Raw genomic sequence first — 27,374 nt, 5'->3', positions numbered from 1 at the left:
CTAGCATGTCCAATGTCAGGAAAGGCTTAATGTGGTTTTTGACATTTGTATATCTGTCTTATCACTTGCGGATTTTAGGCATTCTGTGCCTAAATCCATGTGAAATCCTCAGCTTATTTAAGTGTTTGGCATTTCCGTAACCTCATTGACAGACGTTTTAGGATTTCCGAGCAGAAAAAAATATGAAAGAATAAGTCACATCCTATCTATTCTTACAAATTAAAATAAAAGATTGGCCTGATGTGCATTATGCCCACGTCAATCCTTAAAGAGGTAGTGTCAGCTCCTTAAATAGGTAAAATAGCAAAGAGCTTGTAAAAACAAGAAACTTCGCAATGTACCACTTATTAAAAATCCACTCCTGTGTAGACACACCTGACAGCTTGTTCTCGAGGAATGACAGAAAAGTATCAGAACAAAAGAAAGATCTGTGTTGCTGAGTATGAAGATTATCTAGACTGGAATACATTATAACAATATCTCATCTGTGAGAAGTACGAGGTATGTACTGGTGTACTGGCCCACAAACGTCTGAATGGAATCACAAACGTTCCTATTCACTAAAAGCAAACAGAGATTTTGAGGAACTCCACGCTAACGCACATGAGAACATTGCATACTCTTTTAATATGCCCCATCTAAGTGTATGTGCACATGACGACTTTGTTCAGGTGGAAACCGTTCGAAAAAAGCGCTTTCGAAATGCGCAAAAGAATGAAGATCTGCATTACTATGGAAAAATGACTTGCTGTGTACATGTTCAGGCTTCTGAGTGTCTTTTAACCACTTTAGCTTCCAAAGATGCGAAGAGGTTAACAGAAGTGAGAAGTCAATGAGGCGCCAGGGTTTCTTTTTGAATGTTTTTGCATTAAAAGTAACTAGTGGTTTCGTAATTCAACAACAATGTAAAAATAAAAAAAAAAGAGACAAAAAAAAAAAAAAAAAAACACTGGAAAAATGTTCAAAAACCCCCGGTAAAAATCGTTGAAAAAGGGGGCTCAGGAAATTATCCGCTAAAAAAAGAAGATGCTTTGGGGAAAAAAATGCCGGTGTTTCCTGAAGCATCTGCTTGAAAAACTTGATGTGTTCGTCCACCTGAAAAATGTGCACATACCTTACAGCAGTTTACTGCATAAAAGACATTTATGGTTTACTCATGGGCCATGTAATGTAGGGTCCAAGCTCTGGCTCCCCGCCATATTGGGAGCATGGTGGTTCCTTGAGCCCCGTTTGTTTCACCTGGCGAGCCAACACTACATCCTGGCAGAAATGTAGATTAAGCTTTCTGCTGATTTTAGTATTTGGGAAATGGCCTAATCAGCCTCCTAGACATCAGGGATCCAGGGGGAAAAGAGACCCCATTTTTACAGATGGGACTATACCGATACAAAATGTGTGTATAATACTGGACAACTTTTTTACGTCTTCTCTACCAAGTGCAAATGTGTCCAGTAAAACGCAATGTACCTATCTATATTCATGGAACTCCATTATTCATCCCCGATTCAGTGTGGTCGGATTCCATAGGAAAACCAATGGGGTCACCAGATATACACAACAAACTCATCCGAATCCAGATCCCTACATTTCCCAACAGGTAGACCTGACTTAACATATGTTATAATGATAGCTATCTTTGGTTAGAGGCCCATTTACATGGGCAGAGAATTTATCTGTAACCACCAGCGATCAACAATATGTCAAGTAGATTGGCACTCCTCTCTTATACACACTCATTTGTGCAATCATTGGTGTCTCCAGATCAAGGAGACATTTTGGGCCCCCGTACCAGATGCAACCAATGGCAAACAAGCGTTCCCTCATTTGTCATTCTGGCAGGACTACATGGTAAGAAAAGTCAATCACCCACTGTAATTGGACATAGAGGGGAACGAGACCCAAGAGAAGGCTGCGACATGAGCTTGATGTGGTGGCATCTGCATCTACACAATGTCAGCTGTCATCTACATCTTCATTTACTGCTCAATAATGCACTTGTAAACAGGGGCATACAGAAAAATCCCCCATAGCCCCATAGCAAAAGTCTGAATCGGGCCCAACCTGCCGTGAAAATAACCAATTGGGTTCCTGCTACCACATCTTGGGGGCTCAATGTTGATGACAGAGGGGGCCCTCCGCTGTATATGCTGTTGATGTTCACTACAGCATTTAAGGGGTTAAACTCCTGCAATCAGAACCAACCCCAATCACAGCAGGCGTAAAATATCTGGCGCCCGTCAGCGGGATCAACACATCAACTCGTCCCAACTACTGATGTGCATATACAACAGATGTCAGGAGAAGAGGGCAGACACTGGTCAGGGACTGGGCCGTTCAACACCGTACCCCCAACTGAAGTGCCCCATATTAGCTATGTGGTGTGCCACCACTGTTGGCAATAAATTATATTACTTCTACTTTCTTTATCAACAACAGACTAATCGTTGGGGGATATATTCCTATTATTGAGTACAATTGGTACAGGAAGCTCCCCCTAGTGGTGACTGAGGACAGATAGAGTTCTATCAATGAAGTCTTTGCTTCGAGCTAATTTTATTTCATAAATCAATAGTACTCATGAAAATAACCAACATATAGATTATCAGAAAAATCTACTTATTTTTCCTGCTGGATTAATCTTTCTCTATCAATTCAAGGAGGGGAATCTGAGATAAGAGATGACATTTAGTACTTAAAAGATTCTATGGAGAGGGATGAGGAGGAGGGAGGAGCTAGAGGTAGACACAGCAGACACAAGACATTCTGATGGAAGTTCTCCTGAAACGACAGTTACAGTTCTCCATAGAACATTATGAGCACCAACTGTCATCTCCTATCTTCGTAATGGGGAAGTCTGAATTCACTGAAGACACATTTTAGCCATGAATTGAAAATTTTGATAATGAAAGATCAGTCCAGGAGGCGAAAGAAGTGGATATTACAAAGTTTCTTATTTTGACGTGTACACTGTTTATGAAAGAAGAATTAAAATAATTAAAACCACGGTTTGCTCTTTAAGGAAGCTGGGGATTTGGAGCGTTGTGTCTAAAAAAAAAATGGATTTCCGAAGTCTAGACAGATATGAAACTAATCGGTGGACGATTTTGGGTGACATTTATTTTAAGTGTCCTTGTGACCCCCTTCTTAGTACAATTTGACTGTGTGGCCCTTGTGCCCCCCCCTGCTCAAGATTCTAGCAAAAGCATGTCACTCAGTCTAAACGCCCTAACCAAAGCAAGTCAGACAAGCAAGTCAGACAGAAAACGGTGGCAAATGATGCTCTTATCTAAACTAACCTTTATCCGTTTCTCGGCCTCCAATATTTTGGCATTTGCTGCGTCTTCTTTCTTTTTCTTTTTAGCCTGTGCATGCAAAACAGGTCTCAAGGTCATGCAACAGCACAACTACAATCTGAACACTTTATCAGATGCTAGAGAAAGCCTCATGTCCTACTGGGTGACGGCACAATACAGGACACAATGGGGCCGTACTTCTCCTGCATGCTAATGCTTATAGTGCGCCTGCCAATTAAATAATGGGTGCGCGGCTTAAGGTCAGGCACCCTTCATCCTAACACTCCGGCACGGGCTCATCATCCTAAATCAAACATGAAACATTATGGGGTTAGAAAATAACGTGTTTCTATGACATAACCCGGTCTCGGCATTGTCGTTCATGTGCAATCACCCATAATAAATAGCTTTATACCAATTTCAATCTAGTTAAATCATGTCTGTGTATATTTCCCCCTTTTCCTACTTACATAGCACTGCACTGAAATGTATGGAGACCATGCCAACCGTTATCACAAAAAAAAAGAATGAAAAAATGAACCCTATGCACCACTTCTGTCTACGGGATTCAATCTTGTCAATCTTTGCATCTCGCCCATATTTCTATTAGGCCATAAAGTGTTTTGATTTGTGCCAGGAACCTCTAAACGTACCCGATTTATTAATTTTAAACCACTCGCTGCCCATTGATAGGACTATAAACCTTGGAAGCTGTATTCTTCCCATCCATAGGTATCAAGATGGCAGCATCACATCCTCTTCTGCACAGGCAATGAATACATTCAGCACAGGAGCAGACATATCATTGCTGCCTAAGGGCACAACAGGTAAGGGGGCCCTTTTTGACCTCCAAAATAGGTGGAATTCTGCATTATAATGAACTGTTGAACTGGAAAGGGCCCATATATTGTTTTTGCACAGGGACCCTTTCCTGTCTTTGTCCGGCAGTGATTCAGCACATGTACAAATAACTCATCTTCTTGCATCTGTGCCTGTGCAGATGTGGACTTATACATGGGCAGCAGAGGGGCTTGAAATGATGAGCTGGGGTAATATACCAACATTTATCATTTAAAATTTAGGAGATTTAAAGGGAATCTGTCGGAAGGTTTTTATTATTTAATATTCGTCACACACCCTGACAAAGCTTGATGTGAAACGCGCGTTGGGTGAGTTTTCTTTGATAGGTGAGGCCTATTTAACACCATTGTGCTCTTCTACTATTATGTGACACTGCTGTTTTTCTTTATTCATTGTTCTTTGATTGCTTGTCGTCCATTGACTATTTTGGCTCACATGTTTATCGAGTATCCATCCTCAATGCTATGACTCCATATTATATATTTTATATATCTTGTTACTTAATCTGCCCTACTTGGGAGGATACTGTCATACCCAGCTATTTATAGTATATTTTTTAATTATCTTACTTTGTATGCTTATCTCATTGCTTTTTTAAATATTGTGTAATAATAAAAATAAAGATACGTATTTTTCCATATGTTGAGCCTTGCACATTTCTTGTATAGGTCTATTTAATCTGAGAGCAGCATAATGTAGGGGCAGAGAGCCCGATTCCAGGGATGTGTTACTTACTCAGCAGCTCACTATAGTTTCAATACAATCAGTGTTTTATCAGCAGGAGATTATCAGTGCAGGACTAGGTGTCATGTGCAAGGCAGTCCAGCTAATATGTAACCCCGCCCCCACCACTGATTGGCTACTTCCTGTGTACATTGTCAGCAAGCTGCCAATCAGTGGTGTGGGCGGGGTTATACACAGCTCCGCATTCAGAGCTCTGCCAGAGATACAGCAGAGAAAACAGTGACTTTATCAAAACTACAGGAAGCAGTCCATTAAGTGACACATGACTGGAATCAGAGTTTCTGCTCCTATGTCATGCTGCTCTCAGATTACATAGTAAAACTTGCAGACAGATTCCCTTTAAGCCACAGTCCAAGGAATGCTCCACCCAAACACCACCAACTTTTAGATGTGGGTTTGATAAGACCTACCCATCCATGTGGCCTGGTTCATGGGACATTCCCGACAAAATTGGGACTGTTGGCAGAAATGGGGTAACTTTGTAGAAGAAAACAAAACGTTTTATGGCATATTAGAAATGCAACCAGAAAAGTGGCCAACCCATTTAAAGGAAAACTCCACTCTACTTATCATTTTATAGAATTCCCCTGTTTACATCTGCATTAAAAGATGAGAAACTTTGTAAATAGTTTGCTTTTCTCACTTCCGGTTTTCCTAGATGATGCTGAGTGAGTCATTCACACAAAAAAGGGTAAAAAAAGGTAAATTCTCAATTTCTGCAGGACTCATGTTACCAGAAAGCAATGCATTGTGCGAGCTCGAATGGCTGATATACCTCTAACTAAATCACTAAGACCGAGTATCAAAATCAGCTGTGTGTATGAATGGAGAAAACATAAAAACAACTAAAAATACAATAAAAAAAAACATATATACAAAACAAAAATGGTAAAAGCAAATTATTTGCAAAGTTTTTCAGCTTTTTCCATTGGTACTGGGAAATTTTGCAAAAGTTAAAATTTCACTTTTAAAAAGGAGTCCTGCCATAGACTGGTAATTTGCTTGTGTCAATTTTAACTCACTGATATATAAAAGCAGGAGCACATATCAATATGTCGGTAGCATCATTCGTGGATCACTCTCTGTTCCTCATTCACATTTATGGATGTAAATATATGTGTAAAGCTAAACGACGTGTCAGGATGATATATACAGGACCTCATTTATAAAACATAATTCCCCAGTTTGCATAAAAAAGGCACAAGTGGGAAGAAATTGAGACCAGCAATTGTATGGAAATTTCATATGCCCACACAGATATAGAGTATATTCTGAAAGAAATTTCTATTCCACCTTCACCTCTCCATTATATTGTTCCAAAATAGCACATTACACCAATTCTCTGTGTTTTAATATTCCATTGGGAGAGAAGAATCTATTTTTTAAAGAGTAGCCAAACTTTTTATTAGTTTTTATAGCTTTTTTTGTCCAGCATGGAAAGTTATGAAACTTTTCAAATTACCTTATTAGGATATTTTCCTTTAAAAAAATTGAATATAAACGGCTTCCAAACCTCTGTGCTTCCCCATCTACTGTATTTGCCTGCTTTCGGCGGCACTGACATCAGAAAGTACGCATTTGGAGTACAGATGATGGCAGTGATGGGTCAGATCAGCACCTATACGTCAGTAACTCCGGGGAGAAGCTGCTGCAGGAGATTGTTCTGATCAGCGCAACGCTCAGAGGAGGAGTCAGGAGCTGACTGATCACTGCCATCATCGGTACTCCAAATGAGTAAGTTCTGATATTAATACAGCTGAAAGCAGCAAATAGTCTGGGGAAAAGCAAAGGTTTGGAAGCCATTTACGTGCAATTTTTTTTAAAATTTTTACAGAACTGAAGTCAAATTCCCTAATAAAATTATATACAAAGTTTGATAGCTTTCCATTCTGGACAAAATTTGTTTAAAAAAAATGAAAGTTTAGTTACTCTTTAAATGATGGAATACTTTGTAATTACTGTTCTGTTCTAATACCTGATACTACTGCAGTATATTTCAGTGGAACCGGCTGCCCATCTAATACGTATGGGGGTTCCCTGATGTAGATGTCGGCAGATATAGAAACACCTATACTGTAGTTTAGAGTTGCATATCAGGGTTGCCCTATTCATTAATAAACATGTACAGTAGACTGCTATTGACTTTACTGTTCCTCCATATGTCTCTGATTTCATACGGAGGCACACTGTATGAATCCTGCAGAAAATAAATTGTGCCATGTTGACGACATACTGCTATGCTCCCTAATACAATGCCATATGGATGCACCATACAGAGGTCCACATCGTGCCCCTCTACAGGCTCTGCCATATGCACAAGACTTACTTAAGCCTGAACATAGCAGCTACAGAGAACAGCGGTCTATACACATACAGAGAACAGCGGTCTATACACATACAGAGAACAGCGGTCTATACACATACAGAGAACAGCGGTCTATACACATACAGAGAACAGCGGTCTATACACATGCAGCGAGTTCCATCATCTAATCTTGACACATGCCCAGAAAGCACAATACAAAAAGAAGGTCATATAAAATATGAAGTAAGCACAAAGCAGCGGGTACTCCCTGATACCTCTAGAATTTGTTGGGCACGTAGTTCTTTTTCCATCCGTATCTGTTCAATTCTCTTGATTTTTTCCTAAGATTGGAAGAAAGGCTTATGAAAAAAAAGCACATTACACGAATACAGTACATATAAGTCATCAGTCCTGCAAATAGAAAGGGAAAACATCCCCACCTATAAAGTGGTGGACCTGGATTGTTTTGCAGTGATTGAGGGATGGAAAGTAGCTAATGTAAGTGTGCAAATTGCCATTTTATTTTAAGAAAGTGATGTTATTTAAGGAGCTTTGTAAATCTTGTGTTCCTGGGGATATATAGATGACATTTTTTGCCTGACACCAGCTAGTGTGATTGATATCAGCATTAGTGACTGTGGAATCACTACTGCTTTCTGAATTATCATGGCTCCAGTCTTAATTCATCCTTGCCGGCCTGGTTTTGGTGTACTTTGCACCTTATTGTTTAATATGCAGAATAGGTAATTTTACCAGCTCGCATCAGTATTGACAATCACACTATACAGTTGTGCTCAAAAGTTTATATACCCCAGCAGAATTCTCCCTTTCTTGGCCTTGTTTCAGAGAATATGAATGATAACAAAAAAACTTTTTCTCCACTCATGGTTATTGGTTGGGTGAAGCCATTTATTGTCAAACTACTGTGTTTTCTCTTTTTAAATCTTAATGACAACCAAAAACATCCAAATGACCCTGATCAAAAGTTCACATACCCCAGTTCTTAATACCATGTATTGCCCCCTCTAACATCAATGACAGCTTGAAGTCTTTTGTGTTAGTTGTGGATGAGGTGCTTTATTTTCTCAGATGGTAAAGCTGCCCCATTCTTCTTGGCAAAAAGCCTCCAGTTCCTGTAAATTCCTGGGCTGTCTAGCATGAACTGCGCGCTTGAGATCTCCCCAGAGTGGCTCAATGATATTGAGCTCAGGAGACAGAGATGGCCACTCCAGAACCTTCACTTTGTTCTGCTGTAGCCAATGACAGGTCGACTTGGCCTTGTGTTTTGGATCATTATCTTGTTGGAACGTCCAAGTAAGTCCCATGTGCAGCTTCCGGGCTGATGAGTGCAAATTTGCCGCCAGTATTTGCTGATAACATGCTGCAACGTGCTTCGGGATGCAAAGAAAAACCCACAAATAGCATCAGCTGAAATTCAAGACTCTCTGAAAACTAGCGGTGTGGCTGTTTCAAGATGTACAATAAGGAGACACTTGAAGAAAAATGGGCTGCATGGTCGAGTCGCCAGAAGAAAGCCATTACTGCGCAAATGCCACAAAGTATCTCGTCTACAATACGCCAAACAGCACAGAGACAAGCCTCAAAACTTCTGGAACAAGGTCATTTGGAGTGATGAGGCCAAAATTGAACTTTTTGGCCACAACCATAAACGTTACATTTGGAGAGAGGTCAACAAGGCCTATGATGAAAGGAACACCATTCCTACAGTAAAGCATGGAGGTGGATCGCTGATGTTTTGGGGATGTGTGAGCTACAAAGGCACAGGAAACTTGGTAAAAGTTGAAGGAAAGATGAATGCAGCATGTTATCAGCAAATACTGGAGGAGAATTTGCACTCATGAGCCCGGAAGCTGCACATGGGACGTACTTGGACGTTCCAACATGATATCGATCCAAAACACAAGGCCAAGTCGACCTGTCATTGGCTACAGCAGAAAAAAAGTGAAGATTCTGGAGTGGCCATCTCAGTCTCCTGACCTCAATATCATGTAGCCACTCTGGGGAGATCTCAAGCGTGCAGTTCATGCTAGACAGCTAAGGAATTTACAGGAACTGGAGGCTTTTTGCCAAGAAGAATGGGCAGCTTTACCATCTGAGAAAATAAAGGACGTCATCCACAACTACCCCAAAAGACTTCAAGCTGTCATTGGTGTTAGAGGGGGCAATACACGGTATTAAGAACTGGTGTGTGTGAACTTTTGATCAGGGTCATTTGGATGTTTTTGGTTGTCATTAAGATTTAAAAACAGAAAACACAGTAGTTTGACAATAAATGGCTTCACCCAACCAATAACCATGAGTGGGGAAAGTTTTCTTGCTATCATTCATAATCTCTGAAACAAGGCCAAGAAAGCAAAAATTCTGTTGGGGTATGTAAACTTTTGCGCACAACTGTATATCTGTTTTTTGTTCAACTTATTTTTCTTTGGGGTCATAACATAAATAAGGAGGTGATGATTTTGGGTTTCTAAATGCTTTACAGATACCAGGTACACCAGAGGAGCTAGATAGCTGTGAGGTGTGCTGGCACCCCTATAGGTATCCATACACATTAGACATGCATCAGCCAAACTCTTCCCAGCGCTGTCCCTGGCCAGCTCTTCCCAGCACTGCTGCAGGCGATTCACAGGTCTCTTGCTATAAAGGCCCCGTCACACATAGCGACGCTACAGCGATCCCGACAACGATACGACCTGTCAGGGATCGTTGTTGCGTCGCTATGTGATCGCTGGTGAGATGTCAAACAGGCAGGCTCACCAGCGATCAGGGGAGCAGCGACATCGTGGAAAGAATCTTTCCACGATGTCCTGCTCCTGGTTACCAGCCTCCTGAAGCAGGAGCAGGCTGGTAACCATGATAAACAGCAGGTTACTAGGTGCGCGTGTGCCCCTAGTAACCCGATGTTTATCATGGTTACCAGCCTGATCGCTGCTCCCGCTGGTCACACACAGCGATGTGTGCTGACCAGCGGGAGGGCAAAGACCAAAAAATGGTCCAGGACACTTTGCAGCGATCAGCGACCTCACAGCAGGGGCCTGATCGCTGCAAAGTGTCACACACAGCGACATCGCTGGTGAGGTCGCTGTTGCGTCACCAAAACCGTGACTCAGCAGCGATCTCGCTAGCGATCTCGCTATGTGAGACAGGGGCTTAAAAGAAATCATCTCTAACAGCGCTGAGAGAAGCTAGCCTGGGGCGGCGCTGGACCAGTCTTGTCTCTCTCTATGGGTTACCAGCCGGATCTTCAAAGTATATATTTTTTGAAATGCTGGGATGTTTCAGAGATTTATTGGCCTTGCTGCAAATGTGCAATAAGGCTGCGATTCATGCTGCTCGTGGTTTGGGCAGCATGAATCGCCTGACAAGTCCCCTATAATAAGCGAGGCCTATTCTGAATAGATATAGCTGCTGTTATCAGTTTAGTTGCTGTTGATAGATCTTGTTATGAGCTGCATTTCTACTTCAAGTACTTATGAGCCAGGCCTATTCAGAACAGATATCTTTGTACATTAGCCTGGACCAATAATAAGATCAGTCAAAGGCTGGAAGTGTAAGGGAGATATACTGAAAAGAGTAGATATATTTAATTAAGCACATTTCCAGGCCAGCAGGAGTGTCCCATTACTACACATGTAGGACTGCAACATTTTTGTTAATTTTAATGTAGCTGACCAGTAAAAAAAAAAGAAAAACTACCTGTTGCTTCAGTATCTTAATTTGCTCCTTTTGTTTCCGTTTCTCCTCTGCGGCCATAATAGCTATAACACAAACATGGCGACATTTATTGGAGGCAATGTAAGCTGAAACACCCTGCAACAACAAAAAAACAACATATCTCCGTATTTCTACCTTGCTGTTTCTTGGCTTCTTTAGCTGCTCGCGCTTGCTCTTGTTTCTGAAGCTTTCGTAGAAGTTTTATCTGTGCAGCTTGTCTGGCGATTTCTAGAACCCAGAAAAAAAAGATGGCACCATGGAAGTGAGTCACTCATTGTGCTGGGTATAGTTAGCAGTTTGCTATTGGGTTTTCATTAAAAAGTTTGCATCGTTTGGCTTTTCCCTGCACATTGTTGGCACATTGAAAGAGTTAATTGAGAAACTGTAAGCGATTTTGTTCTGATGGGGAGTTTGTAAACTCTTATCCGCTTTTACAGAACTTCCCTGTGTCGATTGCTCATCACAAACCACAGCAAAGTAAAGCTGAACTTTGATCATGTTCATAAATCAGCTGAAAAATTTTTAGTAAAAGACAGATAAAAGACTTACAAATATTCCATCAAAAGATCACTGATGAATTCTTAGTTAAAGGGGTTGTCCGGCCTTCCGCTACAAGTCTGCAGTCTCTCTATGAGACTGCAGACTTGTGAATACTCACATCGCTCGCATTGTGAGCTGTGAGGATTCTCAGATGCCGGCACAGGGAACAGGCGGGCGAGTGACCGCAAGTATGCGAGTTGCATACACTGCGACTATTACAATTGCATTGAGCGAGGATGCGCCCATTTAGTCGGGATGTAACTGAACGTATACAAATCACATACTTGCGATCACGCTCCCGACGCCGGAAAATCCTGACAGCGAGCAGTGTGCGCGTGATAGTGAGGATTCTCAAGTCTGAGGTCACAGAGTGTCTGCAGACTTGTAGCCGAAGGGTGCTTTCACATTGCGTTCAGGCATCCATTTTGTGGCCCTGTCCCTTCCAAATTATGTTACTATGTCAGTGTATTCAGATATCACAGCTGTCCTGAAACATTTGCTATGGGGTCATTATTGGGATTTAGCTCGTAGATGCTCTAGGTGAAATCTCATACAGGTATACAGTCAGAGAATGAGTAATAACACACACACTAGTACAAATGTCATAGAAAATCAACAGTTGTAGGTTTTTCTGGGGTGTAAAATGTACTAGCGAATGAAAGCAGAAATACACAAGTGGATAACATGCAAACTCCCTGGAAATGTTGTGGGATTTGCTGCCAACGTGAAAAATAAAGGCTCATCCTTACTCTCAAACGTTATCAGACTGAACAATCCCCACTGATTTAGCGTCTGAGTGGCGGGGGATACTGAACATCAACCCTTGATAATTGGGCAGCTCACATACCTTGTGCCTGAAGCTTTCTTAGGAGCTTTGCTTCATCGTTCCCAGCAAAATCTGGGTTTCCTACATTTGGGGGTCGTCCTTTTCTGCGTCTCATCCTGGTTTCCTCTCTAGCAAGCTGCCTCTCTGGATTAGGCGGTCGTCCTCTGCGTCCTTCCATTGCTCGGATACGTGGAACAATTTCTTCTTCGTTCAGAAGACACCATTGAAGTCCCTTTAAAAAAGATAAAGCGGGATCAGAGTGATCACAGGAGAGCGCCGCTGGCACCACAACTATCAGCACGATGCACATGCACTATTAAAGCTCATGTTGTGCTTACTGTAGCATATCAAGTAATCATTTTATATGTGAAATATGCTGGAAATATGCTGAAATATTCTGTACTTAAAGGAATTTTCCACTACTATGATACTGATGACCCATACCTAGGATAGGTTTTCAATAGCAGATCGGTGGCGGTCTGACACTCGGCAACCTGCCTATCAGATGTTACCAGATCCGCCAGCGGCGCAGAGTACCACAACTCCATAAACTGTTTAGTGGCCACTCCCAGGTACTGCAGATCAGCTCCTATTCAGGCTGTCCATAGATGCTGTGGCATGGGGGAAGACAAATCTTGGCCAAAATATAACAATACACTTTACCCACCCTTATACCAAGCCTCATTGTGCAAAAGAAAAAAATGTCACCCATGGGTGAACAACTTGGAAAAATTATACAAAAACCTCAAAATGATGTTATTCATGAATGATATGAGCACGCTGCTGTATTGTGTATCTCCTGTCCTTGGCTCCAAATCGTCTGAAGGTGAAGGTCAAGTTAGGGAACTTGGTTCTGTTTGCAGGCTGAGAGGGCACACACGAAAAAAGCCAAATATTGCCATTGGCATGGGCAAGGGGGCTGTGACTCAAATCTGCACTTCAAGAAGCAAGACAAAAAGCAAAATGTTTTACATCTTACAGATGGTCTAATTCCAAGGGGTTTTTCCCAGGGATCGGCTCCCACCATAACTGTGCCGTAGATAATATATCTTTTGCTCTAAAGTATCTTCAGTTTCTGGTCATCTTGATGGCGGCAACATCCTATTTTTTTTATTAATAATTGTTATAACCTGGGATAATATTTTTTCCTACATTCAATTTCCACTTTCCATGTGATGAATGGTAGAGCACAGGGAAGCTGACTTGTGCTTCTTAAATAAGATTTATCTATGCAGTTAATTAGTGTTTAGTGACTTGTTCTTTTTTTTTTAATGGATTAGCAGAACATAAAAATGCAAAGTGATTCTTGTGTCCTGTATGTGCTTACAGCGGCCTCTATGCACTAATGTGAATTAAAAATGCATTTTCTATAAATTATATTTCCGAGACTTAAAGGGGTTGTCTGGTGGAAACAAGTTATCACCTACCCACCAAAAGATAAGATAGGTGATAACTTGCTTCTCAGTGGTGGTCTGCGTTGCTTGACTGCTGGGACCCGCACCGATCAGTAGAGTGGGGCACTTTTATCCTTGCCAGTCGGACACCTGATCACCACTCCATTCCTTCTCTATAGAGCTGATGGAAAAGACAAGGGTAGCACTCGGCAGCCTGTAAGGAATGGATGAAGTGCACACTGCCTCTCCATTCTAACGGGGATAAAAGTGCCCCATTCTGCTGATTGGTGCAGGTCCCAGCGATTGGACCCCCGCTGAGCAATAAGTTATCACTATAAAGCTAATTATAACCTGGTGCTTATTTATTTTACTCATTTATATAGGGCTATTAATTCCACAGCACTTTACAGACATCATCATTGCTGTCCCCATCGTGGCTCACAATCTAAATTCCCTATCAGAATGTCTTTAGAATGTGGGACTAAACTGTAGAATCAGGAGGAAACCCACGCAAACACGGGGAGAACATGTGAATTGATTTGCAAGTCCCAGTATATCAGCCATGACAGTGGTCTTTAGTCGCTGAACGGGAGCGGGAGAACCACCTCTTACCGGATGGCATCTGTGGCTCTTCGCTGTCCTTTTGCCACATATGCATCACACCAGAATAACGACAGCACGCCATGCCAGCTAAACAAAAATGAGCCTCAGATGCCAACAAGTAAGAGGCAGTTCTCCTGCTCCCATCTAGTGGCCATAGATGATGGTTGTGGTCGGTGGACTTTTCTCCTGCTCCCATCTAGTGGCCATAGATGACGGTTGTGGTCGGTGGACTTGGACATGCAAATCAATTTGCGCAATCGCTACTTATCACCTATCCTTCAGTGAAAATAAGTCAAGGTGCCCATATACCTTAAATACAGCTATTCCTCCCAAGCTCCTTATACTCAATTCATTCTCGGTTTGACTGAGCTAGCATGTGTTTTCAATGGGGAGAGTGAAGTAAGCGCTTACCAGACATATCTGGTAACAGCTTATCTCTTATAAGTATTGGGTGTTGATATTCAAGTCACCAAACTTTTCTTTTCTCCTTTGGAGTAATGTTCAGGGGCTCTCATGCATATTAGATGAGCCAAGACTTATCTAATGAGTATGTGGGTTTTTAATTGTGCAGGTATAGGAAAATTAGACAAGTCCCCCATAATAACCACCCACTGTTTTATTTTTATCCATGAAAAAGCTGTAATCTGATTAGTTGGTACAAGTAATACTGATATTTATTTGCACTAAATCTATCTCATCAGCTCTTAAAGTAATTAGATACTCAATGATTTTGCTAAGAAAATAGCACAAATATTATTTTCATGCCTGCACCTCTCATACATTACATGGTCTATGGTTACACGGACAATGATGGGGAACAGGCGGTCTCATGAATGTGTAAATGGATCTGTACAGGGTAAATAAAAATGCCTTAAAACATTCTCTCTCTCTCATTATTCTGGCATTTGGCAAATATTAAACATTATGATAATCCTAATTGACCCAAAACGGGAAAGGTTTATTCTGATTTCATGTCAGATATTGAGAAAAACATACATATGTGTCTTTTTACATAGTGTATGTAAACTTCTGGTTTCTACTGTATGTAAAGGCAATATTTTCTTCCTTCTGGAGAGGAGGCAATGTGCATGGTAATAGATGAATATCCATGACGGCCAAATTACTGGTCAACTTTTGATTACCAGTAACTCCATTTATCCCATGAACTACCTTAGTACAAAAAGGTCCAACAATGAGGATGACCTGAGCAAAGGCAAGGAGCAGCAGCGGTCCAGTCATAATAGTCTTGTACAGGATCGGACTGGCCCACTGGGGAACAGGAGAATCCTCCGGTAGGCCGCCCCTGTGAAGGATTGCTAATAAGTAGTGCTATTATACTTGATTTACAATTTGAAAAAGGAATAATCTAATCATTCATTAACCAAGCTAGCCAAATTAATATTACATAGAAGCAAAAGTAAATTTGTATACTAGGATCAAGTTATTTTTGCATGTGGCTGAACAGTCGGCCACAAGAATCAATGTTACTGGTGGGCCTTTGCCAACCCAGTCCGACACTGGTCTTGTATATCCTACTAAACAACCACAATACAAAAACACTCACTAATGTAAAGTCTGCAGAGACGTTGTACAAGAAACTATCATACTGCGTCCTAGGAAGATGAATGGAATATGTTGTGAGTATGCCAGCGCTGCCGAGAACGACGCAAAAAAGCAGAACTCAACTTATCATACTTTACAAGGTCTCAGCAGTAATAAGCCCAGTCGCTAACGATGCTGCTCACAAACTATAAACTGAAGATCAAAACGTGAACTCCTATCATCTATCCTCAAGTAGCCTTCTAATCAGGACCAGAATCAAAGGCGCTGCATCCATCTTTAAAGCTTCCATTTCACTTAGATGTCTTCAATATATCTTCTTTAGTTTTGCCTCTTATTATTCTGATAGTTCCTTTTCAGATCCTCCAGCATTTTTTTTTTAACTTCTAAGAAATCTCAATAAACTATTTCATGATACCCCTTATATGTGGGCCCAGCGGAGTAAAGCACACCGAGTAATTGAGTCTGTTGACCAAATGTTATTAATTGTCATATAACAAGTCGGAATGGGAAGAAACTAGACCGACGCTATTTAAAGGGTCTGAGATCTGTGGAATACAGAATTAACCATTAAAGGTTAGTTGTAGTCTACTATGCGACGCCATAAACCTACATGATAAAGGCTCGTGCCGACGACCGTATAACTTGGACGAGTGCTAATAGCACTTGTCCCCATGTTATTCTATGGAGCCGTGCATATGTCTGACTTTTTTCCTCGGACGATTTGCTTCCAATAATTGGATGGCACTCCCCTATTTTTGTCTATGGGTCCATTGAAAACATCAGACTGCACTCGGATGACATCTGAGTGCAGTCCGATTTTCACAGACTGATATTATAGAGGAGGTGGAGAAACTTTTTTTTTTCTCTCCGCCTCCGAGAAAAATGGGTCAAAGTGTGATTAGCATAATTGGACTGAGTTTCTCAGATGTGGAGAAAATATTAATGTGACCCGAGCCTTAATGGAGTGAAATCTACAAATATCTATCTTTTTTTTAAGTCACGATTAAATAACGCCCTTACGGTGAATTAAAGCTTGATCTCAGTTTGGGTTGGCATTTATTGCTCTTCTTTTTGCACTGAGCTATGGAGTCAATAGGTAAAATGCTAAAAACTCATTACAAACTGTACATTTTTTTGGCATTTTATAAAGACTTTTTATGTTTTCATTCTAAATGCAGTATGCTCTAGGTGACATTTTTTTTTTCATTTTTCTTCCTATAGGCTACTTTATAGGAAAAAAAAATCATAAAAATACATTTAAATACAAAGCAAAAATCGTAAAACAAGATACACACTAAAGTGACTTGGGATCACACTTCATGATATATAATATGAACCAGAATATATACCAAAATTTGATGTTATCTCCTATCCATAGGATAAGAAACATTTTCCTTATTACTTTGGTTCTGACCATGGGACCCCAAATGATCCTGAGAACGGGGCTTTGAAGACCCCCAATCTGAAAGAAGCAGAGGTCAAGCATGTTTACCTCCACTCCATTCATTCTCAAGGAACAGCTAACATAGCGTCGGCACTTCCACTGAGAAGAAATGGAGCGGAGGTTTGATTGCTTGACGACTGCCCCATTCTCAAAATCATTGGGGTCCCAATAGTTGAACCCCCCTGCCCCCCCCCCCCACGCGATCAGGAAGTTATCCCCTATTTTATGAATAGGAGATAACTTCAAATCTTGACACAAACCCTTAAAGGGAGTCACAGGAAGTTTTATATTTTATTTGCTATACAAGAGACTCCCTCTTTATAGCACACAGACTTGTTTTAGGTCCAACATAGCATAAGAAGATTGCATAGGAACCATGGATCTTCAGGTAAGGTTACAGTAATAAGTAAAGATGTAAGGTCTGCGCTATCCATGTACTGACCTAGGAAAGAATTATAGTGTAGAAATTGAGACAGACTTTGAAAATATTTTCAGTTGACTTTCCAAAATATTTTTCACATGTCAAAAGAAGCAGCCACGTTTGACGCCATTGCTTATTAAAAGGAACAGAACGAAATTGCAAACACCGAAAAACATAGACACGAAACAGTACTAAAGACACACGAATAACAGCACATTCTACTACACAGATGAACAAGCGGCAGAAATTGTGATACTATGGCAAGTATCACAATGTCAAACAACTAAGCTGATGTTCCAACACATGAGCGAGGTTCCCACCGAGCTGATCAATCTAGAAATGAAAGAGTTAAAATTAACGCTAGAGACTCTAAGCTCGCTGACACCCGGGTTTTCAACACCCACATTTGCAAACTGTTCAGCTTGGAGGGAAAGGTGATAATGGGAAAAGCCAGATTTCCATGAAATATGACTTTACCTACATGTATGCTAGAACTATGTGTGTTTAAGGGGATACCTGTGGTCCATCTCTGGCTTCATAGAAGTCCCCCACTCTTATTTTTGCACTGAAGCTGAAATTGTCCCTTGTGATATCCATTATTCCATTTCTGCTGAGATACTGAAAAAATCACAGATTTTTTCACTTCAGGATTTCAAAGAACGACAGCCGGTTTGTTGCCCTTCTCCCAGTCACACACAGTAACATTATAGCAGGAGGGACTCCGCACTTACATATACAGGACAAGATGGAACACAAAACCAAACTTATTTGAACTACACTGTGACATATAGAGCAGACACGAATATTAACAAGGACTTGTTACTTGCCATAAATACGTATTTTTTATTACTCGATGTAAATGCTGCTGTTCTCCTAAATCTGGCGCTGTTTTTCTTTTCTTCCTGCGCCTCTCCATTCCTGAGATATGGCCCATTATTCCCTTTATATAAATCTAGTCTTTTAGTCAACTGGGCGTGGTTCTAAAGAATACACCCACAGAGAAGAGCTAGGGACCACGCCCACTGGCTAACAAATACTAGATTTGCATACAGGGAAGAAGGGGCCATATCTCAGGGATGGAGAGGAGCAGGAACAAAAGAAAAACATCGCCGGATTCAGGTGAACAGCTGCGTTTATGCCTGGTAAATAATTGACGTATTTATGGCAAGTGATAGGTCCTCCTTAAAGTGTACCTAAAGCTTGTAAAAGCTAGACATAACAAGTTGATGGCCTATCCATAGTGATCAGTGGGGATCTGACTCAATCAGGGGGTCTTCACTGCAATATAACATAGAAACACATCTGTCTATGAGGCTTTGTAATTTACTGCAGGTGAGCCTTAATCATTCTGTACTGATCCAGGGGGTCTAAAACCCACTGATCATACATTTTTGGCCTATTACAGGTACTATGTAAAATTCTAATAAAACCCTTTAAGAGTAGCAGAGCCCCTTCACTTTATGAATATTGAACTACAGTCATCATTAAAGGGGATGTATAGTATTCATTTGGTACAACTCGGCAGCAGATATACAGCATGCAGCTCTGTAAGGGATCGTACATGTACTTACCATTCAAACTCAGGGACAGACCCTATAAATGCATGAGAAACAACCATAGTGGACTAGTGATGCCTGGGTGACTAAGTGGCATACAAATAAGTCACTGCCCCCTGCTGCCAGGGTCCTCCAGAGCAGCTATAGAGGATTCCCACATTTTAACCATCATGTGCTGGCTTAAAATGTGTGCCATATATATTCTCTTTATCATAGGACATGACAGACAGATTTAAAGGAAATCTATCGTGTTGAAAATGGCATCTGATCTACCGACAGGATGTTATAGAGCAGGAGGAGCTGATCCGATTGATACACATTTTTGTGGGAAAAGTTTCAGTAGCTAGCATTTTATTCATAGAAATCACTAGTGTTTGTATGTATAAGAGTCCTATTCAGTAATGACAGTCTTCCCTGTATTGCGGCATGCGGAGATAGCTGTCAATCACTGAGTAGCACTGCCCACTGGACTCGTATGCATTTCAATTAATAAAATACAAGTTATACTGAATCTTTTCCCAAAAAACAATTATCTGCTCAGCGTCTCCTGCTCTACATGATGCTGCCCACAGATTAGACTGCAGCTGCCAGGTGACCATTTAAGACTAATCAGACCAATATGAAAAAAAATGGCTCCATTGTAAAAAATGAATAAATAAATAAATGATTGTTTCCGGGCTTCCTGAGGTCATCACACACTGCTGATGCTAGAACTAGTGACATCATCAATGTGGTGGACATTAAATGCTAGAACTAGTCACATCATCACTGTGGTGGACACGTAATGCTAGAACTAGTGACATCATCGCTGTGGTGGACATGTAATGCTAGAACTAGTGACATCATCATTGTGGTGGATATGTAATGCTAGAACTAGTGACATCATCACTGTGGTGGACACGTAATGCTAGAACTAGTGACATCATCACTGTGGTGGACACGTAATGCTAGAACTAGTGACATCATCGTTGTGGTGGACACGTAATGCTAGAACTAGTGACATCATCATTGTGGTGGACATGTAATGCTAGAACTAGTGACATCATCACTGTGGTGGACATGTAATGCTAGAACTAGTGACATCATCACTGTGGTGGACACGTAATGCTAGAACTAGTGACATCATCACTGTGGTGGACATGTAATGCTAGAACTAATGACATCATCACTGTGGTGGACATGTAATGCTAGAACTAGTGACATCATCACTGTGGTGGACACGTAATGCTAGAACTAGTGACATCATCACTGTGGTGGACACGTAATGCTAGAACTAGTGACATCATCACTGTGGTGGACATGTAATGCTAGAACTACTGACATCATCACTGTGGTGGACACGTAATGCTAGAACTAGTGACATCATCACTGTGGTGGACACGTAATGCTAGAACTAGTGACATCATCACTGTGGTGGACACGTAATGCTAGAACTAGTGACATCATCACTGTGGTGGACACATAATGCTAGAACTAGTGACATCATCACTGTGGTGGACATGTAATGCTAGAACTAATGACATCATCACTGGTGGACACGTAATGCTAGAACTAGTGACATCATCACTGTGGTGGACACGTAATGCTAGAACTAGTGACATCATCACTGTGGTGGACACATAATGCTAGAACTAGTGACATCATCACTGTGGTGGACATGTAATGCTAGAACTAATGACATCATCACTGGTGGACACGTAATGCTAGAACTAGTGACATCATCACTGTGGTGGACATGTAATGCTAGGACTAGTGACATCATCATTGTGGTGGATATGTAATGCTAGAACTAGTGACATCATCACTGTGGTGGACATGTAATGCTAGAACTAGTGACATCATCATTGTGGTGGACATGTAATGCTAGGACTAGTGACATCATCACTGTGGTGGACACGTAATGCTAGAACTAATGACATCATCACTGTGGTGGACACGTAATGCTAGAACTAGTGACATCATCACTGTGGTGGACACGTAATGCTAGAACTAATGACATCATCACTGTGGTGGACACGTAATGCTAGGACTAGTGACATCACTGTGGTGGACACGTAATGCTAGGACTAGTGACATCATCACTGTGGTGGATATGTAATGCTAGAACTAGTGACATCATCACTGTGGTGGACACGTAATGCTAGGACTAGTGACATCATCACTGTGGTGGATATGTAATGCTAGAACTAGTGACATCATCACTGTGGTGGACAAGTAATGCTAGGACTAGTGACATCATCACTGTGGTGGATATGTAATGCTAGAACTAGTGACATCATCACTGTGGTGGACAAGTAATGCTAGGACTAGTGACATCATCACTGTGGTGGACACGTAATGCTAGAACTAATGACATCATCACTGTGGTGGATATGTAATGCTAGAAGTAATGACATCACCACTGTGATGGACACGTAATTTTAGAAGACGCGTTGCTGGAATAACAGCTGACTAATTACACACATTAGTTTACACGGCCATAACTGGTAGTCACCGAGGCCCAATGATTTGGCTCCCAGCTATTATGACTTTTGTTTTCTTTGAGACCCATCAGGCACCAGGGTCTGAGTATGACTCCTATGGCAATTTACATTGATATTGGTCTGAATAATCAAAAACTGAGCCAAAATGTCCATCAGGAACCCGAATGCACAGACATGTAGCCATCCGTCTGTAAGTCATAGGCATTGCCAGGGCTTACTGTAACTTGTAGTTCCACAACAAGAGGAAGTTTTTTAGCTAAGAGGATAACGTCCGTTTAGATAAATATGGAGCCCTTAGCAGGACAGATGGCTGATGTAAAGGAGAACTACCAGAAAACCCACATTAAAGCCCCTAATATATATTTTTTCTACCTTTGCGCCCCAGACAATAAGTCCTCCGAGTGTCCCTCGCACCTCCATGTTTTCCATAGCAACACGGGACCACCTCATAGCAACTAATCGTATCTCATCTTTCATATTCTTAACTGTGCTACGAAAATGAAACCTGGATTTTGATTGGTTACCATGAGCACTAGTGATAACATTTAACTGCCATACCACTGGGAGGATTGTGGGTAATTATGCAGTTTTAACCCCTTCGAGACCTGACTATTTTATGTTTTTTTGCGCTTTCCTTTTTTCCCCATTGATGGCTTGTTTTTTGTGGGACGAGTTGTAGTTTTGGATAACATTCATTTTACCGTATCATGTAGTGAAAAACGGGAAAATAAAAATGTTCAAGTGGGGTGAAATAGTGGAAAAACTGTAATTCAGACATTGGTTTTTCGGTTTTTGTTTTTTTTTAGCGTTCATTGTGCAGTAAAGATTACTTGATAACATGATAGTCCAGCTTGTTACGATTACTGCAGAACCAAACTTGTGTAGTAAATGTAAATACACATATATATATTTATTATGTATATATTTATATATTTAGTATACAGTATATGTATTATTTATATATATATATATATATATATGTTAGCAGTGAAAAAAATTCTGAAATTTGTGAAGAAAAAATTTTTGTTTATGTTGCCATTTTCTGAGGCATATAGCTATTTTATTTTTCCGCTGATGGAGCTGTGTGACTGTTAGATTTTTTGCATACCGAGCTGTAGTTTTGATTGGGGTACATGGATATATTTATCACTTTTTATTGCATTTTTTTGGGGGGGGGGGGATTGCAATGACTGAAATACAACAAATCTGACATTTTATTTTTGGTTTTGACGTTCAACGTTTTTTTTTATAGAATTTTATAGATTGGACTTTTATGGACGCAATGATACCAAATATGTTTTTAACATATATATATATATATATATATATATATATATATATATACATACATACATATACATATACAGTACAGACCAAAAGTTTGGACACACCTTCTAATTTAAAGATTTTTCTGTATTTTCATAACTATGAAAATTGTACATTCACACTGAAGACATCAAAACTATGAATTAACACATGCGAAATTATATACTTAACAAAAAAGTGTGAAACAACTGAAAATATGTCTTATATTCTAGGTTCTTCAAAGTAGCCACCTTTTGCTTTGATGACTGCTTTGCACACTCTTGGCATTCTCTTGATGAGATTCAAGTGGTAGTCACCGCAAATGGTTTTCACTTCACAGGTGTGCCCTGTCAGGTTTAATAAGTGGGATTTCTTGCCTTATAAATGGGGTTGGGACCATCAGTTGTGTTGTGCAGAAGTCTGGTGGATACACAGCTGATAGTCCTACTGAATAAACTGTTAGAATTTGTATTATGGAAAGAAAAAAGCAGCTAAGTAAAGAAAAACGAGTGGCCATCATTACTTTAAGAAATGAAGGTCAGTCAGTGCGAAAAATTGGGAAAACTTTGAAAGTGTCCCCAAGTGCAGTTGCAAAAACCCATCAAGCGCTGCAAAGAAACTGGCTCACATGAGGACCACCCCAGGAAAGGAAGACCAAGAGTCACCTCTGCTTCTGAGGATAAGTTTATCCGAGTCACCAGCCTCAGAAATCACAGGTTAACAGCAGCTCAGATTAGAGACCGGGTCAATGCCACACAGAGTTCTAGCAGCAGACATATCTCTTCAATAACTGTTAAGAGGAGACTTTGTGCAGCAGGCCTTCATGGTAAAATAGCTGCTAGGAAACCACTGCTAAGGACAGGCAACAAGCAGAAGAGAGTTGTTTGGGCTAAAGAACACAAGGAATGGACATTAGACCAGTGGAAATCTGTGCTTTGGTCTGATGAGTCCAAATTTGAGATCTTTGGTTCCAACCACCATGTCTTTGTGCGACGCAGAAAAGGTGAATGGATGGACTCTACATGCCTGGTTCTCACCGTGAAGCATGGAGGAGGTGTGATGGTGTGGGGGTGCTTTGCTGGTGACACTGTTGGGGATTTATTCAAAATTGAAGGCATACTGAACCAGCATGGCTACCACAGCATCTTGCAGCGACATGCTATTCCATCCGGTTTGCGTTTAGTTGGACTATCATTTATTTTTCAACAGGACAATGATCCCAAACACACCTCCAGGCTGTGTAAGGGCTATTTGACCAAGAAGGAGAGTGATGGGGTGCTACGCCAGATGACCTGGCCTCCACAGTCACCAGACCTGAACCCAATCGAGATGGTTTGGGGTGAGCTGGACCGCAGAGTGAAGGCAAAAGGGCCAACAAGTGCTAAGCATCTCTGGGAACTCCTTCAAGATTGTTGGAAGACCATTTCCGGTGACTACCTCTTGAAGCTCATCAAGAGAATGCCAAGAGTGTGCAAAGCAGTCATCAAAGCAAAAGGTGGCTACTTTGAAGAACCTAGAATATAAGACATATTTTCAGTTGTTTCACACTTTTTTGTTAAGTATATAATTCCACATGTGTTAATTCATAGTTTTGATGCCTTCAGTGTAAATGTACAATTTTCATAGTCATGAAAATACAGAAAAATCTTTAAATGAGAAGGTGTGTCCAAACTTTTGGTCTGTACTGTATATATATATACACACACACACACATCTATATATATTTATATTCTTTATTTTACAACTGGGAAAATGGGGTTCAGTCAAACCTATATATTTTTAATTTTTTTTTATACATTTTCAAATATTTTACTTTATTTTTTAGTCTTCTTATACGACTTGAACCTGCGATCATTTGATCGCTTATGCTATATATATATAAATCACGGTTATCTATGATCTTGTGCACTTGCGATTGCGCTATTTAGATGCCGCTGTCAGAGATTGACAGCAGCATTGAAATAGTTAAACAGCAGTGATCGCAGGTAGTGCTGATCGCTGCTGTTACGGGCAGGTGGTGGTTATGTATTACAGTGGGTGGAGCGGGCACAACTCCTGAGCCCGCTCCATACATGTGCACTCTGACTGTGACATACTGGCACGGCAGGGTGGACGAAGGATTCAATGTCCTCAAGCAGTGAACACTTGGCAAAAAATATTTTAAAACATTGCCTTAATACAGATCTTAGGGTAGTTCTCCTTTAAAGCTTAGAAAAACATGGCTGCTTTCTTCCAAAAATAGCACCACGCCTGTCCCCAGTTTGTGTCCGGTATTGCAGCACAGTGGTAGCCATTTCAATGGAGCTGAGTTGCAATACCAGGGAGAACCCATGGACAGACGCGGTGCAAACAAAACAAAACAGCCATGCTTTCTTAAACCTATACAACCAATTTAAAGGGGTTATGGGTACCTTCCTATCTTGGGAAAACACCTTTGTATTAACCGCGTCTACCTATAAGAATAAATGAACGTCCCCTTTCCTCTATTATGGTGGGCTGTGCAGAATACACTTTGATAAAAGTGAAAAAAAAAACATATTGTACGTCCACGTGACAAGACAGTACAGCACAGACAGGTACGTATGGGTTTGCACTCTTCTTCTACCAGGTCCTACTCCTGGACTCGCAGACAGTTTTTACCTTCATGACTTCTGGATACTGTCGGAATTTCTTTCCACACGGGGCAAAATAAGTCACTTCTCCCTGCAGCCGTCCACTGGCATTCTTTAATCTTGTCTCTCGTTGCCAGCTGTAGAAATGATTCATAGCATTACATAAGATACAGAGGTGTCATACCTAAATCAGGTCATAGGGAAAGAAGAGCCAACCTTAGATATTCATGATCAGTGAGGTAACAGAGGAGACAGACACTGACGTCTTGTTCTTAGGGTTCGTCCAGACGGGAGTGTTTGTGGTCCGTGTGCCAAAACGAGCGCACAATGATCGATGCAAATTAATGGGGTCGTTCAGATGAATGAAGTCCGAGTGTAGATAAAATTGCAGCATGCACTACTCCGACCCTTTTTTAAGATCAGAAACGGCCATTAAACTCATTGGGGATATGCTGCTTTCTAAATATCAGCAGAGGCCAGGGCAGGTGGTTGTATGGTGGTGGCATATCCTAATAATGATGGTCATACAGTTTACACACTTGTCAGCTGAACTGCCATCCTTCCCAACCTATACACATAAAGGTGCATCTCACTAAATTAGAATATCATCAAAAAATTAATTTATTTCAGTTGTTCAATACAAAAAGTGAAACTCATATTATATAGAGTCATTACAAACAGAGCGATCTATTTCAAGTGTTTATTTCCGTTAATGTTGATGATTATGGCTTACAGCCAATGAAAACACAAAAGTCATTATCTCAGTAAATTAAAATAATTAACAAAAAACACCTGCAAAGGCTTCCGAAGAGTTTAAAAAGGTCCCTTAGTCTGTTTCAGTAGGATCCACAATCATGGGGAAGACTGCTGACTTGACAGATGTCCAGAAGGCAGTCATTGACACACTCCACAAGGTCCCAGAGTCTGGAGGAAGAGTGGAGAGGCCATAATCCAAGCTGCTTGAGGTCTAGTGTGAAGTTTCCACAATCAGTGATGGTTTGGGGAGCCATGTCATCTGCTGGTGTAGGTCCACTGTGTTTTATCAAGACCAAAGTCAGCGCAGCCGTCTACCAGGACATTTTAGAGCTCTTCATGCTTCCCTCTGCCGACAAGCTTTTTGGAGATGGAAATGTCATTCTCCAGCAGGACTTGGCCCCTGTCCACACGGCCAAAAGTACCAATACCTGGTTTACACACAACAGTATCACTGTGCTTGATTGGCAGCAAACTCGCCTGACCTTAACCCCATAGAGAATCTATTATAGAGAATCTATGGGGTATTGTCAAGACGAAGATGAGAGGCACCAGACCCAATAATGCAGACGAGCTGAAGGCTGCTATCAAAGCCACCTGGGCTTCCATAACACCTCAGCAGTGCCACAGGCTGATCGCCTCCATGCCACATTTCCACATTGATGCAGTAATTGATGCCAAAGGAGCCCCGACCAAGTATCGAGGGCATTTACTGAACATACATTTCAGTAGGCCAACATTTTGGATTTTAAATTTTTTTTTCAAACTATTGTTATAAAGTATTCTAATTTACTGAGATAATGACTTTTGTGTTTTCATTGGCTGTAAGCCATAATCAACATTAAAGAGAACCTGTCACGTCCTAGATGCTATGTACACTGCCCCCATAGCGTTGTTAGTGATGCAGTCTGCAATGTGCATCACTAACAAGCTGTT

General features: G+C 41.0%; 1 protein-coding gene across 26 annotated transcripts in view; it reads right to left on the bottom strand.

The window, feature by feature from the left end:
- BAZ2B (bromodomain adjacent to zinc finger domain 2B) overlaps positions 1-27,374 on the bottom strand; it is a 376,347-nt gene that overhangs the window by 25,124 nt on the left and 323,849 nt on the right. For 14 of the 26 annotated variants that reach the window (XM_073647090.1, XM_073647108.1, XM_073647095.1 and 11 more), the window contains 7 exons: positions 25,714-25,822; positions 18,246-18,347; positions 12,326-12,536; positions 11,074-11,166; positions 10,921-10,982; positions 7,479-7,544; positions 3,297-3,362 (listed from right to left, as the gene is read on the bottom strand). In XM_073647090.1, coding sequence (XP_073503191.1) covers positions 3,297-3,362; positions 7,479-7,544; positions 10,921-10,982; positions 11,074-11,166; positions 12,326-12,536; positions 18,246-18,347; positions 25,714-25,822 — 709 coding nt within the window. The remainder of the gene's footprint in view (positions 1-3,296; positions 3,363-7,478; positions 7,545-10,920; positions 10,983-11,073; positions 11,167-12,325; positions 12,537-18,245; positions 18,348-25,713; positions 25,823-27,374) is intronic. The other 12 variants (XM_073647106.1, XM_073647111.1, XM_073647107.1 and 9 more) reach the window with 2 other exon arrangements.

The sequence above is a fragment of the Phyllobates terribilis genome, unplaced genomic scaffold, assembly GCF_046119375.1.
Source record: "Phyllobates terribilis strain yellow unplaced genomic scaffold, ASM4611937v1 Scaffold_9__5_contigs__length_417890890, whole genome shotgun sequence".
NCBI classification, from domain to species: Eukaryota; Metazoa; Chordata; class Amphibia; order Anura; family Dendrobatidae; genus Phyllobates; species Phyllobates terribilis.
Note: the sequence above shows the minus strand (reverse complement) of the source record. Positions and strands in the feature narration are given on the sequence as shown.